General features: G+C 46.0%; 1 protein-coding gene across 1 annotated transcript in view; it reads left to right on the top strand.

The window, feature by feature from the left end:
* Positions 1-10,601, top strand: part of LOC144258988 (interleukin-5 receptor subunit alpha-like) — a 28,750-nt gene extending 18,149 nt beyond the window's left edge. Inside the window, exons 9-12 of the mRNA XM_077807140.1 lie at positions 4,799-4,898; positions 5,675-5,765; positions 8,752-8,821; positions 9,377-10,601. Coding sequence (XP_077663266.1) covers positions 4,799-4,898; positions 5,675-5,765; positions 8,752-8,821; positions 9,377-9,468 — 353 coding nt within the window. The 3' untranslated portion in view covers positions 9,469-10,601. The remainder of the gene's footprint in view (positions 1-4,798; positions 4,899-5,674; positions 5,766-8,751; positions 8,822-9,376) is intronic.
* The last annotated feature ends 6,919 nt before the right edge of the window (positions 10,602-17,520 follow it).

Raw genomic sequence — 17,520 nt, 5'->3', positions numbered from 1 at the left:
GTGGGGCTTCTACAGGGCTCTGTCCTTGGTCCCCTTTTCTTCTCCATCTTTCCACCTTAGCTCTGCCCAATCTCATCCACAAACACAAATTCAACTACCATCTCTGTGCTGGTGACTCACAGATCTACCTGTGTGCCCCAGACCTGACTCCTGTCCAAATGAAAATCTTTGCCTGTCTTTCTGACATCTTCTCGTGAACATCTAGCCATCAGCTAAAGCTTACCATGGCTAATCTTTCCTCCCAAACCCTTCCTGCTGCCTCCTTCCTTGATCACTATGGACAACATCACCATCCTGCCAGTCACTCAGCCCTGTAACCCAGGCATCGTCTTCAGCTTGGACATGAATCAGGGATGGCTCAGGGGATGTAAAATATGTAAACAAGACTTGATCCTTTGAGAAGAGAAAATGGGTTTATTCACCCTCCACCCATAGCCACTAAGAAAAAAGAAACAAAAATTGAATAGCAGAGTTCCCTAATATGAGTAGTCGTTGGTTTCCTGCTCTTCAGATATGAACAAATCTAAAAGAAATTGCAAAGGTGACTATGTTAAAAGCAGACATGGTTTACCGTAAACTCATGCTACACCCCTGGGATGAGCACAGGATCTTAGAATTAACCATATCCAATGACAGTATCCTTGGATATTTGGGGAATATGTTCCACTGCTTCCTCCCCCTCAAAAGCCAGTTCACCAGATCCCCCTTCCTGCACTCCACCCTGCAAGTACTTCTGGTCCTCTTTTTCCCTTCGTTCCCTCAGGAGTTTGCAAGGTTTGTGTGCTAGGGTGGGGAGATTGCCAGGAGCACAGCCTTCCTTTACCCATCCCTAGATCGCTATTGAGCACAGTACTTAAACACGTGCCTCACCTGAAGCAGTCCCTGACTTCAGCCTGTCTGAGACCTTCCTGAACCAGGGCCCCGGAGGGCAGGGAAATGTCTGCTGTTTTTTTTTCCTCAGTCCCCAAAGAGTGTGGTCAGAAGGAGAGTAGACCTGGTGTTTTGGCTGGGGTAAGGAGTGCTCCGAGCTCCTCTTTCTCTCTGGTCTATCTAAGGAGACCTAGAGTTAGCTGAGTCATTCACTCAGCATAAAACTTGCCGCTAAAATGGAAAGCAACAGACCCTGCTCTGAATTTATCTCCGGCACACACATTTGAGAAAAATACCTAGTTCATCTTAAGGTGTATAAAGATTTGTTAAAGGCCATTCTTACATTCCACTCTGCCTACCAGTCTGTAAATTGCTTAGCCCTGGTCTACACTAGGATATTAGGTCGAATTTAGCAGCGTTAAATCGATGTAAACCTGCACCTGTCCACACGATGAAGCCCTTTATTTCGACTTAGAGGGCTCTTAAAATCGATTTCCTTACTCCACCCCTGACAAGTGGATTAGCGCTTAAATCGTCCTTGCCGAGTCGAATTTGGGGTACTGTGGACACAATTCAACGGTATTGGCCTCCGGGAGCTATCCCAGAGTGCTCCATTGTGACTGCTCTGGACAGCACGCTCAACTCAGATGCACAATTGTTTGCCGTTGCTCTGACGCAGGGAGGGGCAACTGACGACACAGCTTACAGGGTTGGCTTACAGGGAGCTAAAATCGACAAAGGGGGTGGCTTTACATCAAGGAGTATTTCAGGCAGGACTTCACGGAGGCTTCCAATAAGAAATGGTGCACCTAAGTTATTGTTCTTATTGAAACAAGGAGGTTAGTCTGGCCTCTGATTGATACATGGTTAGATTTATCTCGCTGCACCTTCTCTGTGAGTGACTGCAGTGTGACCTAGAGGAATGAGTCCCCTAGGCGTGGGGCGGGTTTGCAAATGAGTACAAATCTGGTCTATTTCTTGTTTTGATCCACTCCATCTATCTTTTACATCTTTGGCTGGCAGCAGACGGTACAGAAGGACTGCAAGCCATCCACATCTCATGGCTGCTCGGCAGAAGATGGTGCAGTAGGACTGCTAGCCATCCTCATCTCTTGCCTGCCCGGCAGAAGATGATGCATAGGACTGCTAGCAATCCGTATCACCTGCCTGCTCACTATAAGATGGTTCAATAGGACTGACTGCAGGACTAAAGAGAATGACTTGATCAAGTCACTCCAAATTTAGTCCCTGCGCCCATGTCTGCCCAGGCGCTCCTGATCGACCTCACACAGGTGACCAGGAGCACCTCGGACATGACGATGACGGCTGCCAGTCCTACTGCATCGTCTGCTGCCACAAGGCAATGGGTTGCTGCTACTGTGTAGCAATGCAGTACCACATCTGCCAGCACCCCGGAGACATACGGTGACAGTGAGCTGAGCAGGCTCCATGCTTGACGTGGTATGGCGTCTGCACAAGTAACTCAGGAAAAAAGGCGCGAAACGATTGTCTGCCCTTGCTTTCACGGAGGGAGGGAGGGAACAGGGGCCTGACGATATGTACCCAGAACCACCCGCGACAATGTTTTAGCCCCATCAGGCATTGGGATCCAACCCAGAATTCCAATGGGCGGCGGAGACTGCGGGAACTGTGGGATAGCTACCCGCAGTGCAATGCTCCGGAAGTCGACTCTAGCCTCGGTACTGTGGAAGCACTCCGCCGAGTCAATGCACTTAATGCACTTAGAGCATTTTCTGTGGGGACACACGCACTCGAATATATAAAACCGATTTCTAAAAAAATGACTTCTATAAATTCGACCTAATTTCGTAGTGTAGACATACCCTTAGTTTCTCCTGATTTCACAGTAAAACCATATGAAATAGATATAGATAAGTTCAAACTGGAAGCCCATATTCAAGCCCTTCATGCTCTGAAATTGATCTGGGTTGGATCTAAAACCAGTTACACATCTCGCCTGATGGTAGCACAAAATGATGAAAAACTTGAGTGCTAACCTTACCTGGTTTCTGCCATTTTGAGTTACATTCTGTGAAGTGTGTTGTTCAAAGGAATCCGAACCTAAGCTTTGGTTCAGTTTTGAGCCTCAACCCTAATTTCAAACAAATCCACATTCAAATATGGCCTCCTCAGCCCACATCCATGAAATCAGCTAGGCTCCACTCAAAGATGGTTATTATTATTTGTATTGTGGTAGTGCTTAGTGCAATAGGTCTTGTATAAACACACATGAAAACAATTTCTGCCCTAAAGATTTTACAATCTAATCAGAAATGTGATGACACTTTTTGCTGAGTCTGGGACTCAGTTTTGAATGCACAAGGAACCTTGATTCAGGCACGTTTTGCATGGTTTCAGCTTTGAGTGCAAAGAATTGGAACAATTTTATAGTCACAAGGTTAAAATGTACCCAATATAAACCACACTGAATGAACTACATAATGTATGAACAAGTACTGTGCTATAAAACCTGTAGAATATTTACCTCAAAAGCAGATGCCCCTACCATAATTCTATTGTGCATAGAATAGCAGCATAACAGTAATACTTCTGGAAACTATAATAATTAATAATAATAATAAATTAACAGCTACCTCATGTATAGCACATTTCATCTCAAAGATCTCAAAGTGCTTTACAAAAGAGTTCAGTATCATTATCCCCATTTTGCAGATGGAAAAACTGAGGCACAGTGTGGCAAAGTGACTTGCCCAAGGTCACCCAGCCAGTCAGTGGCAGAACTAGGAATACACCCAAGGTTTCCCTCATTCCACTCCAATGCTCTATCCGCTACCTCTCATAAAATCTCAAAGAAGTGTTATCTTTGGACTTACAGCATTGCAGAAAGGACCATAATATCATTTGATTCAATAATTCATAGAAACGAGGCCATAGAGCAGGGATGGGCAAACTGTGTGCCAGCCATTTTAATCTGGCCCTTGAGCTCCCGCTAGGGAGAAAGGTCTGGGGCTTGCCCCGCTCTGTCGCTCCATCGAGGAGCAGGGTTGGGGGCTGCTCTGCGTGGCTCTTAGAAGCAGCGACATGTCCCCACTCCGGCTCTAACACATAGGGGCAGCCAGAAGACTCCACTCTGCACGCTGCCCCACCCCAAGCGCCACCCCCACAGCTCCCATTGGTCGGGAACTGTGGAGAATGGAAGTTGCAGGGGCAGTGCCTGTGGATAGGGCAATGTGCAGCACAGCCACCTGGCTGCACCTCTGCATAGGAGCCAGAGGGGGGACATGCCGCTGCTTCTGGGAGCCGCTTGAGGTAAGCGCCACCTGGAGCCTGCACTCGTGAGCCACCCCCCTGTGCCCCAACCCTCTGCCTCAGCTCTGATCCCCCTCCCACCCTACGAACCCCTCAGTCCCAGCCCAGAGCACCCTCCTCCACCCCAAACCCCTCATCCCTAGCCCCACCCCAGAGCCCGCACCCCCAGCCAGAACCCTCATCCCTGCATGTCCCAAACCCCTGCCCCAGCCCTGAGGCCCCTTCTGCCCTCCGACCCCTTGGTCCCAGCCCAGAGCACCCTCCTATACCCCAAACCACTCATCCCCAGCTTCACCCCAGAGTCCGCACCCCCAGCTAGAGCCCTCATCTCCCCCGCACCCCACGCCCCGCTGCCCCAGCCCGGAGACCCCTCCCCCATGCTGAACTCCTCATTTCTGGCCCCACCCCAGAGCCCGCACCCCCAGCCAGAGCCCTCACCCCCTCCCACACCTCAACCCCAATTTAGTGAGCATACATGGCCTGTCATACAATTTCCATACCCGGATGTGGCCCTTGGGCCAAAAGGTTTGCCCACCCCTGCCCTAAAGTGTATAATGCAACCATTTATGGTTGTACCTTTTCAGGATTCTATATTCTCTTCACTTGACTAAAACTAACTTTCCCTCTTCTTTTTAAGAATATAAAGATAATAAAATGAACACCTGGAAGCTGCTCATACTAATTTTGTTTCCCTCCATGATCTTCACTGGAGGATTGCTGATATTTCTTTGTAGAAGGTAATATACATTTTTTGGGAGGGGCAGATGGGGAAGGAAAGGGGGAGTTGTCTTTCTGAGGATACACAAACACTTTGATGAATCAGTGTTCTACCAAAAACAGATCTTCCTTTTCATAGGGGGGGTCATTATACTTAGAATAATCAGGTCATTGTGAATTAGGGGGCTATAATTCTGAAGACTAATCTGATGAGAGGCTGAGAGCCCATAACAGCTGCTGACTTCTCTGGGGATACTGGGAACATATGTGTACTGTTCCTTAAAAGCTGTAGCAAGAAGCCTGGCTGGAGGGGAACCTGGGAAAGTGCTAGGTAGAAGTTCTCTAGTGAAGTAGAGAGATGCAGGTAGACAAGCTTTTGGGACAATGTTGTTTTTCCTTTGCTAACAGTCACTTGATCAGTGCTAGAAGAAGTTGACCTTTTTCTGTGACCTTTATATCCTTGTTGGATAACAGACAGCGTTCAGCATCTTTCAGCAGGCACAGCTGGTAGGATCAAGCCTCCAGTGACTTGCCCAAGGCCACACAGCAGGGCAAGCCACGGACAGAGCCAGGGTTAGAACTTATACATTCCTGATACCTTGTCCTATCCTCAGAGCAATAGACCTTGTTGCCTTTAGACTGATGCTTCCTCTCTGTATATACTGCTGGTTTACTTAACATGTTATTTTACACATGCTCACAAACAAGACAAAAATACCCTGGCATGAACAATCTGCTCCTGCAGACATTTAATAGCAATAACAACCCTGTGTTTTCATCTCTCTCTCTCTTATAGGTATAAATGCATTGATCCTATACGCACACCTATCCCACACCCTTCAGACAGAATCAGAATCTGGTTAGCTTCTGATGCTGCTCTGTGTCAGGTACAGTACATGCTGACCTTTTCCTCCAGTACAGTGCTATGTATGTTGCACATACAGGGTCAGGATGGTATGGCTGAAGAAATTTAGTCAGCTGGGCAAATAATAGCAAAGAAATATTCCGGAGCATTCTTGTGTCTCTAGCCCATGGAGTCGCTGGGATGGAATTTTCCACACCTTTAATTCAGTGTTTGTGTATGTTTGAGCTGGAGAAAAAATTGGGGCAGTCATTTGCATTGGTGCCAGTGCAGAACCCCAGTGCTCCAGAGGAACTCGGAGAGTGATTGTGCCTCCAGGACAATCATGACCATCGCCTAGCTGGGTGGCTGGGTGTATGTGGTATATGGGAGTGTGTACCCCTACCATTCTCCTTTTGAGACGCTGTTGAAAGAAGATGTTAATATGTGGATCTCCTCCTCCCTATCCACTAATAACACCTGTCCTTGACAACTCCACGGGATCCTCGTTCTTCTATTGGATTCCATTCCATTCCAGATAGGTTCTTATACTACGCCCAGCACTGTAGTATCTGAACACCTTCCAGTAGTGCATTAAGCAAGATGACTAACATCTGTCACATGTTTGTTTTCCATTCCTCTCCCCAGAAGGAGCGGTGTGTGGAGTGGAGCGCTTCATTTGGGATTTTTTTATAAGGTCAAAGAAATGCACCTTGTGCTTACAGCATAAGGTGGTGAGATTTGTGACAGTTTTATACTGATAAAATAAAAACCAGCAGGATCTTATTAAAGGATCTTATTAAAGGATCTTATTAAAGGGGAAAAGGCAAAATGCCACATTTATTGTCAATACAGAAAAATCATAGTAAGCAATTAGTTATAGCTATAACATTCCATTCAATTTCATATTTATTCACACATTCATTCATACACACACACACACACACACACACACAGGTTCTGCAAGGTTGTTATCATAGCTACCAGCCTTAGAGTTGCTCATGCCAAGCCACTGGCCAGGTGGCCTGGACATAAGGAGGGAGCAGGGCCTTGTCAGATGCTCATCTGATGCTCCTGGAAGTTGGTTTGCAGAATCAGACCCCAAAGTTCTCACTTGCTAGAGTCCATTTTTATAGGAATTTATTCCTTTGCCAGTCTATGGGAATTGCTTCATCATGCTGTTGCTGAATCAATCAGCAGATAGCACATTCCTGACGGCTCCGTGCTGCCAGATGTTATCTTGTTCTTTGGTTCTCCCATCCTTGAGGCTGTAGGGTGGATTCCAGTCTGCCCTCCGGGGGTCCTCAGGTTATTTCCACTTGACACCTTCTTCAGCCGATGGACATTGGATTCTTAGGCTGGCACCTCCCTGATCATTCACATTTATTTGAGCATAAGCTTTTGTGAGCTACAGCTCACTTCATCGGATGCATTCAGTGGAAAATACAGTGGGGAGATTTATATACATAGAGAACATGAAACAATGAGTGTTACCATACACACTGTAACCAGAGTGATCACTTAAGGTGAGCTATTACCAGCAGGAGAGCGGGGGAGGGGGGAACTCTTTGTAGTGATAATCAAGGTGGGCCATTTCCAGCACTTGACAAGAAGGTCTGAGGAACAGTAGTAGTGGTGGTGGGTGGGTGGGTGGGGATAAACATGGGGAAATAGTTTTATTTTGTGTAATGACCCATCCACTCCCAGTCTCTAACTAAGTTAATTGTATCCACTGATTGCAAACTGGATACAATTAACTTAGGCTTGAATAGAGACTGGGAGTGGATGGGTCATTACACAAATAAAACTGTTTCCCCATGTTTATCCCCCACCCCCACCGTTCCTCAGACGTTCTTGTCAACTGCTGGAAATGGCCCACCTTGATTATCACTACAAAAGGTTCTTTTCTCCCCCGCTCTCCTGCTGGTAATAGCTTACCTTAAGTGATCACTCTGGTTACAGTGTGTATGGTAACACCCATTGTTTCATGTTCTCTATGTATATAAATCTCCCCACTGTATTTTCCACTGAATGCATCCGATGAAGTGAGCTGTAGCTCACGAAAGCTTATGCTCAAATAAATTTGTTAGTCTCTAAGGTGCCACAAGTCCTTTTCTTTTTACGACTACAAACTAACATGGCTGCTACTCTGAAACCTGATCATTCAGTTATTATCCACACCAAGCACCCAGCCACATACATCCTCTATCTCTGTTTTAATCACAATTTTTAACAAAGTGAGATGACTACAACAAAAGGGCGGGGAGTCTCTGGGTGCTATTTCTGTTGTTAGAGAGTATTGCTTTGAGTCTCTCTCTGTGTGAGTAGTTGTTGTTACAAAGAATTGCTTTGAGAACAGACTCTGTCTTAGTATGTACTAACACACTTAGCAGCTTGCAAGTTTCACACAGAGAGGGAGAGAAACAGTCCCAAAACCCAAAAGACCTCTTAATTAGTAATACCCTGGAATTTAAACTATGGGGAATCAAACTCATTTGTGATTTTAATACAGAACTTCTTTAATATGATCCAACAACAGTCCTTAGTTTCTGTGGGATTTTGATACATAGTCTTGGGCAGCCTCTCAGAAAGCTTTGTCCATTTCGTGCTCCTGAAGAGTAACTGCGAAAAAGGTCACACCACCATCTCTTTCAGGAGATGAAAAACCCAGCCAGAACTCAGGGGAAGATGAGCCTTCTCTCCTTAAGAAACAATATCGGTCTCCACTTCCTTCTGTGATTGGCCAAACTCGTTTGCCACCTTTTCTCAGCCAAAAAGGGCATTGCCTTATTGCTTTCCTCAATAAAACAGTGCAAATTAAACTGATATTTCTGTACAGCAGTTCACTGTGGCTTGCCAAACTGTAAGGACCAAGCCCTGGTGGTCGTGTCTATGTTAAGCGTGTCCCCTGGCATCTGTAAGAGGTTTTTTCAGAGGCACAGAGCCTCTTTTACTTCAGCAACCTTGTTTATTCATTATGTGAATGGAAGATCCAAACAAGCAGTTACTAATGTTGTATATTATTAACACAGCAGGAGTATGGCCTGGTTCCCCAAATTCCCGACATGCTGTTTATCAGCGATCTGAGCACACCTGTCACAGGTAGGTCCAAGGAAACACATGTGTCTACTGACCTGCTGGTGACAACAAATGGCAGGGGTGAATGTTGATAGTGCTGACAGAGGAGGGAGATTGGTATATGGAATAAAGAGTACTTGGCAGATCCTTTATATGAAATCATGGTTCTGTACAGAGATGAGAGTGGGACACAGAAAAATGACTATTAGTGTCAAGATGCCTAGAGAGACTTGCCCAGACCCAGCCTGTCTCATCCACAAATGAGCCTAACCCCTGAAATAAGATAATATTTATTATCTTGGGGCTAGAGTGTGACTGTGCCACGAGCCCATGTTGCATAGTTACACTGCCCCAGGAGCAGACCACAGACCATATTGGGATTCAGAGAGTTAGTTGGCGGGGCAAGGAGTGGACTGAGAGTCTAACAATGTAGTCTCTGGTTCCCACTTTGTTCCAGTAATCTATCCCAACCTGCACATGACATGTGGTTTGCACAAATGTAACAGAATGCAGAATCTGATCATGTTTGCTACACCACTGAATGAATGCATTTGTGTGTAATACAATTTTACTCAACAGAGCTATGTTTCAACACAAGTGAAGTGAACATGCACTCCGAGATCATATTGGTCCCTCTGGAAAAGAACCAACACAAGGGGATTAACTATTGAAGTTTCTTAAGCATCTGGAAAACAGCCTACATGTATTAGCATATGTATCCTGAAGGATGATAATCCTCATTGCTGTATCAGTGGGTTATCTTTTCTGTGCTGAATTATCTTGTGGAGATACTCTAGCTGAATCCAAATAGGTCTGAGCCAAGAACCAGTCTGAGCCCAGCAATTTGACAGATCTCAAAAAGGTTCTACTAGTGACATCATGAGATTCCTGAAATGTGTATTTGGGTCACAAGAACAGACACCAGAGACAGTTTGTAGTTTGTCTTTTACAACTACTCTTAACCACAACACTATTATAGCTACATAATAGAGGGTTAAAGCCAGTTCAGGTGAAATAACATGAGGTGGTTTTTGGATGCAAATTATGCTAGGATTTGGGATTAGAGTCGAAGGTCAAATCAGTGTTAGTGTTTGGGTTTTCATTTCATAGCACTGTTATCATATGAGATTGTGGCCAGAAGAGCAAGATCAGCTGTTCTTACAAGACCAATGAATAGTTGTTAAATACCTGATTGATTTATGGGCAAGCTAAATTGTGGGTGATGACTGTTTTTTATAACATTCCTGGAGGTAACAGCTCCTAAAGGCTGTATAGAACTTTGAGACATTTATAATCTGAAAACATTGTATCATATTGTTGATAAGCAGACATCAGCAGAGAAATAATAGCCTTGTATAAAGATGTAAGATCCTTTAATGCTAATGTAGAGATGCTTTTGGACATTGTAACTGGGCGGCCTGCCCCTTTAGGAGCCAAAGACCTGGAGCTGGCTAGTCCCAGCTAGTTAGTTTATTGGCCACACATGAGAGAGAGAGAAAATGGAGTTCTACCAAGCCTATCTATAAAAGAGCAGCAGGAAGCCATGAGGTCAGAGAGACTCTGAACAAACAGAAAGATTGGACTTCAAAGCTCTCCAGGCAGGGAGAGACCCTGAGCAAGCAGGAGAAGGAGTGCAGGGCTCTCCAGGCAGGAGAGAAGCCCGAGGCCTTACAGAAGAATTTGTTGCTGGAATCCGGAAACTTTTGTGTGGGGGCTCTTACGCTTTGTCAGGGCTCAGGGGGTAGAGCCTTTAACTTGTTTCAACTGTTCCTTTCAGATTGCTTTATTAAATGGAGATATGCTGACATTAATTAGAGAGTTCGGCTTCTTTTTGATGGGGCTGTTAAAGTGACCTCAGTGTTACCTCATCAAAAGAGAAAACTGAGATAGGCTGCAGCAGAGACTTATGTAAGCAAGGTCTGAATGACCTCTCCACTGACAGCTAGCTGGGGACGGGAAAAGATTTCAGGACCAGACTGTATTTAAATGAACACATCCACTCCGCCTAGGTATCCAGTGGACAGGAGTTATGTAGCTTCAAGTGATCAACTTTGGCTGGTGTTGGGTTACAAATCACTTTAGTACTTAATTCAGGGGTAGTGAAATGTTGTTATCAATGTTGTTCTCTTTACTGTATAAGTAAAGGGCAGCAGACCTGTGCTAAGCCTGTCCTGACTGAGGGGTCACCCTCAACTGAAATGAACTCACTAAGTCAGAGGCTCAAATGCTGGACCAGTGTGAAAGTAGGAGGGGGTGGGGATAGGTGTCCTTGCCAGAAGTTGTGGACTGTATTTCAAAGCCCCAGGCAAGTGTAATCTGCCCTTCCCCTATGTTCAAGGATAGAGCTAAGTAAGGCTCCATTAGGAGTCTTTTGTTTTGTTAAGTGATCACTAGAGTTTAAATCACTCCCTGTGGGACAGCATTTCTGCCCAGCTTGCTTCAGCAGCCCCATTAAGAGATGACAATCACTGAGGCGAACCTCAAGAGACTGACCTGCAGAGAACACAACAGAGAGGTAGGTGGCAGCAGAAGGTGACTGTGTCTAGCGCAGCAGCTGGCAAGGCGGACAGTGGAGTAGAACTGTGTGCAAAACATCTAAGAACTGCAGCTTGCAAGAAGGTGGCCGGCAGAGCAGCGATGGTGGAGCCGAATGGCAGCTGGTGGGGTGGCCGGTGGAGTGACAGCCGGCCCACGAAGTGGTGTCTGGTGGAGTAGCCAGCATAACAGAGAGCGGCTGGCGGGGCAGCCAGCAGAGCAGTGGTTGGCCAGCAGGGCGGGGAAACCAGAGCAACTGTTCAGATGGTGGAGCAAGCAAGATGCCCTTCAGCCCCCACTCCCGGTGGGAAGTGATCTCACACAGATGCACCTCTGAACTCTGGGTCCACACTGACCAAGGACAACCACTGTGAGTGAGATGTGGTGAGGGAGCAGAGAGGGGCATGGAAAGGGAACTTTTGGTTGTAGAACTTAAGAACCTGAGACAGAAGATACTGCCCCATGCACTCTGGGCTGGATGTTTTGCTCACAGATTTATGTTTATGAATCCTGCTTGTGGCATTTTCCCTAATTAATATTGGGTGACTTCTGTCCTTTCATTAAAAGTTTGTTTTCTACACTCAGACTCTGTGCTTGCGTGTGGGGAAGTATTGCCTCTCAAAGGCACCCAGGGGTGGTGTGTAATTGTCCCAGGTCACTGGGTGGAGGCTCGAGCCGGTTCTATGTTGTATTGTTGAAAAGGAACCCCTAGATATTGAACCCGCCCCTAGTTGCTGCCGGATCCACCTGGCAGAAGGTTACACATCAAAGCTGCGCAGATTTTGGAGCAAAGAGTTTCTAGTTATAGAATTTTCTGAGGGCATTGCCAGACAAAGTGCTAGCAAAGGGAAACAGCTTTAGGGAGTAAGAGGAGAAAGGAAGATATTTTCTGCTATCGTGTAGGTTATTTTTCAATATTTTTATAACTGAGTGGCAGTTCTGTGCTGTCCAGCTAGGGCTGTTTATTTTTTCCTATCTTTTTAAGAGATTTCTCTCTCCATTTCCATACAATTGCCAGCAGTAAGAGTTTATTCTGAGGAAGACATAGTGAATTGGCTCTCTGAACTGCTAACTGAGGCAGTCACTGGCTGATCCTGGAGAGGGAACAAAATACCCTGGACTTGCAAAGTCAGGTAATAGCTTGTGTGAACAGTCATCAAGAAGGCTGCAGTCTTTCCCCACAGAGAATACTAAAAATGGGTGCTGACAACCATAAAGCCCAATCCAGTGCCCAATGAAGTCAATAAAAGGCATCCATTGACCTCAGTAAGCACTGGAACAGGCCAGTAGTGACCAAAGGGAGAGCCAAATGATCTACAGCAGTGGTTCTCAAACTAGGGCTGCCGCTTGTTCAGGGAAAGCCCCTGGCAGGCCAGGATGGTCTGTTTACCTGCGGCGTCCGCAGGTTTGGCCAATCGTGGTTCCCACTGGCTGCGGTTCACCGCTGCAGGCCAATGGGGGCTGCAGCAAGGGCGGTCAGCGCATCTCTCGGCCCGCTTCCTGCAGCCCCGATTGGCGGGGGGTGGCGAACTGTGTCCAGTGGAAGCCGCGATCGGCCGAACCTGTGGATGCAGCAGGTAAACAAACGGGCCTGGCCCGCCAGGGGCTTTTCCTGAACAAGCAGCGGCCCTAGTTTGAGAACCACTGATCTACAACACCCTGGCTATTGTTACTTGTCTTTGTGGCATGGAGTTTTTATGTCAGGTAAGCATGCCAGTGCACCCCCACCTGCAGCTATGATCCTGCACCGTATCACACTATCAAGGGAGGAAATGCTCATTAGTTACTACACATCAAATCCTGTTTCAAACTGTCATTGCAACTCCTTTTGTTTCTTAATTGTGTAACTTTAGCGCCCTCGTGGCCAAGATGGAGTCTGCTCTGCAGGCAGCTCTGGCCAAGAGACGGCGCGCGCAGGAATGCAGCAGGAAAAATTCCTTTCACCTCAGGGGCACCTGTTCCAAACTGCCCAGAGTGAACACCCCCACCCACAGGAAAAGTACAGTGGATATAATAAAGGGAGATATTTATTTACAGAGGGATGAGAGGAGAAAAACAAGAAGGGTAAGTATAGGGGGAGCAGTAGAACAGGGTTGCATCCAAACCAAGGCCCCACAGGCCCAGTGGTAGCACAGTCTGAAAAGGCAGCCACTGAGGAATGCGTCTGCACACACAGTTCAGGAGTTCTGAGCAAGTTTCAGTTCAATGGTGAGTTTTGGGTGCTCCTGCTCATCTTCAGCACCAGTGAACTTTCCCTAACAAACCCCTTCAGTGCCGTTTTTTGCCGCTCTCTGCAAAGCCACACAGAGCAACCACCTCCCCACTTAACTAGCCAGCAGCCTCCCTCCTTATTCCCAGTGCAGAGTTACAAGCCCCAGTACTCACAGCCCCATGCAGCTCTGGGCGGCATGATACTGGGTCCAGCTCTGGCCTGTCCTTCTCGGGCAATTCCTCCCTGGCACAGTGCTCCTCCTGGCTCCTGTCCTGGGGTGTCCCCGACTGGCTGCTCTGTCCCTCCCAGGCTTCAGGCAGGTTCTTTCTGCTTCCTTTGTCCAGGGCCTCCAGGCTGCAGCCCTTCTCTCCTGGGGAGCTCCAGAGCCACACCCCCAAGTTTTCCCTCCTTTCTCTCACTGCTCCCCCGCCCCACTAGGAAAAAGATTTAAACGGGCCATGCTCTCTCAACCCCAAGGAGTTACACTTGTAAACGAAAGGTACCATTACCAACACACTTATCTTTCACTCAGGAGATCAGACACCCAAAGTACTCTATTGGCTGCAGTTCTAGCGATAGCTCGGGAATGTGGCTAACTCTGTGGATCGACATGGCAGCCATTCTACCCTCGCAGTGCTACATGGCATGAGGTGAAGGTATCACTTCTCCAACTCAAACCACCAGAGGAGGCATTTTTGAAAGAAGAGGCCTTAATTCACAGCCTTTGAAGAGGCCTTAATTTACAGCAGTTGAAGATACAGTTCATAAGGTGGAAGTATTAAAATAGCAGGAGTGCAGCTGACGTAAACAAATAGTACACAATAACGAAGGACTTCTGGAGTCCAGACTTCAAATGGTGAATCAGGCAACAGTGAGCATGGAATAATATTTTTTGGCCTGAAGGACTCTTAGCCCACAACTGGTGCTGGGATTTAAAGTGACACGTGGTGCCTACACAAGTGAAAAGAATGTGTCGTCATTAACGGACAATAAACTGAGCGACCAGTTTGTAAAATAAAAGTTACTCTGACTTTAATCATCTCATTTTAGGCCTCTTTTGTTCACTTCACACAGTCACACACAGTTCAGCCCCAGTGGCAGTTTCCGTTCGAAAGAAGCCTGGGACTGTACTATCAGGTATACTGCAGATGAAGATTAAGGTGCAAAAAGTTGTGTGAGGGAAACATGTAGAGCATCAGCTTGCACTCTGTGAGACATTTACTTAACAAAAACATAGTCACATCAGCACTCTCTATGGCATTCTCAACCCAATAGGCTAGTCCAGGGCTGAGGGACATTGGCAGGACCGTGTGAGGGCTATTTTCCTGCTGCTGTTTCTCTATTCATTGTACCTGTAATTCAGAGAGAGAATTTCAGTTTCTAGCTAGCACATTTAACATACCTTTAAATAACTTTTTCTTAGACGGTTATAAAACAGTATAATTTGTTTTGCAAACTAGAAGGCCAATTTATGTATGTATAGTTTAAAAATGTCCATTATATACTCAATAAATCTTTAGTATCTGAAAGTAGTGATTCTGCTATCCATTAAATAGGTATTAATTAGAGATAAGTGAATAATAGATTTTTTTCAGTTTGTTGACCATATCAAAAAGTAAACAAACATTTTGGGTTAGATCAAAAACATCAAAACACATAATTTTAATTTATGTATTTATTTATAGTAAATAATAATTAATTAATCTATTATTTTATTTTAATTTAATTAATTTTTTTCAAAATGAACAATTCTGCAAAATTTACATGAGTTTGCAAACTGTTTTGGTGTCACCAAAACTCCATTTTTTGGCCAAAGTATGTATCGACCAAATAATCGCATCCAGTTCTAGTATTAATACTCTCTGCACCTAGAAAAATTTCTTCTGAGCTATTGTTATGTTTCAGGGATGTATTTAGCTTTCCATATTATTATAACATATAATTTACTTACAGCATGTGCAACCTTTACTCACATTAGTGAACACTTAGGTACTTGTTTAGTCTCGGTCAAGTCAGTGAGGATGTTCCTGTGACTAAAGTGATTCATGAGTAAGGATTCCAAAATCTAGAGCTCAAGTGATAGGGACTTCTTAAGAGCTTTTGTAGTGCACACAGCATATGAGGATTTATGTTTCCCTCCATTTATGCAGAGACATCAATCCCATTACTGATACTGGGCAGTGGATGCAAAAATTATCTTTAACATTATAAAGCCCTATGAAATATTAGGAATTGTCATGTTCACTTTTTCATCTCCGGGGCTCTGATTCAGGAAAAGACTTAAATATGTGTCTAACTTAGCCCTGGTCTACACTAGGACTTTAGGTCGAATTTCGCAGCGTTAAATCGATGTAAACCTGCACCCGTCCACACGATGAAGCCCTTTATTTCGACTTAAAGGGCTCTTAAAATCGATTTCCTTACTCCACCCCTGACAAGCGGATTAGCGCTTAAATCGGCCTTGCCGGGTCGAATTTGGGGTACTGTGCTACGAGCTATCCCAGAGCTATCCCAGAGTGCTCCATTGTGACCGCTCTGGACAGCACTCTCAACTCAGATGCACTGGCCAGGTAGACAGGAAAAGAACTGCAAACTTTTGAATATCATTTCCTGTTTGGCCAGCGTGGCAAGCTGCAGGTGACCATGCAGAGCTCATCAGCAGAGGTGACCATGCAGAGCTCATCAGCAGAGGTGACCATGATGGAGTCCCAGAATCGCAAAGGAGCTCCAGCATGGACTGAACGGGAGGTACGGGTTCTGATCGCTGTATGGGGAGAGGAATCCGTGCTATCAGAACTCCGTTCCAGTTTTCGAAATGCCAAAACCTTTGTCAAAATCTCCCAGGGCATGAAGGACAGAGGCCATAACAGGGACCCAAAGCAGTGCCACGTGAAACTTAAGGAGCTGAGGCAAGCCTACCAGAAAACCAGAGAGGCGAACGGCCGCTCCGGGTCAGAGCCCCAAACATGCGGCTTCTATGATGAGCTGCATGCCATTTTAGGGGGTTCAGCCACCACTACCCCAGCCGTGTTGTTTGACTCCTTCAATGGAGATGGAGGCAACACGGAAGCAGGTTTTGGGGACAAAGAAGATGATGATGATGATGAGGTTGTAGATAGCTCACAGCAAGCAAGCGGAGAAACCGGTTTTCCCGACAGCCAGGAACTGTTTCTCACCCTGGACCTGGAGCCAGTACCCCCTGAACCTACCCAAGGCTGCCTCCTGGACCCGGCAGGCGGAGAAGGGACCTCCGGTGAGTGTACCTTTTAAAATACTATACATGGTTTAAAAGCAAGCATGTGAAAGGATTAATTTGCCCTGGCATTCGCGGCTCTCCTGGATGTACTCCCAAAGCCTTTGCAAAAAGTTTCTGGGGAGCGCAGCCTTATTTCGTCCTTCATGGTAGGACACTTTACCACTCCAGGCCAGTAACACGTACTCGGGAATCATTGTACAACAAAGCATTGCAGTGTATGTTTGCTGGCGTTCAAACAACATCCGTTCTTTATCTCTCTGTGTTATCCTCAGGAGAGTGAGATATCATTCATGGTCACCTGGTTGAAATAGGGTGCTTTTCTTCAGGGGACACCCAGAGGTGCCCGTTCCTGCTGGGCTGTTTGTCTGTGGCTGAACAGAAATGTTCCCCGCTGTTAGCCAAGGGGAGGGGGAGGGTTGAGGGGGTAGCCACGTGGTAGGGGGAGGCAAAATGCGACCTTGTAACGAAAGCACATGTGCTATGTATGTAATGTTAACAGCAAGGTTTACCCTGAAAGAGTGTAGCCACTGTTTTATAAAATGTGTCTTTTTAAAAACCGCTGTCCCTTTTTTTTTCTCCACCAGCTGCATGTGTTTCAATGATCACAGGATCTTCTCCTTTCCAGAGGCTAGTGAAGATTAGAAAGAAAAAAAAATGCACTCGTGATGAAATGTCCTCTGAGCTCATGCTGTCCTCTCACACTGACAGAGCTCAGATGAA

Source organism: Eretmochelys imbricata, chromosome 1 (assembly GCF_965152235.1).
Source record: "Eretmochelys imbricata isolate rEreImb1 chromosome 1, rEreImb1.hap1, whole genome shotgun sequence".
Lineage (NCBI taxonomy): Eukaryota > Metazoa > Chordata > Testudines > Cheloniidae > Eretmochelys > Eretmochelys imbricata.
This window is presented reverse-complemented; position numbering and strand designations above follow the sequence as displayed.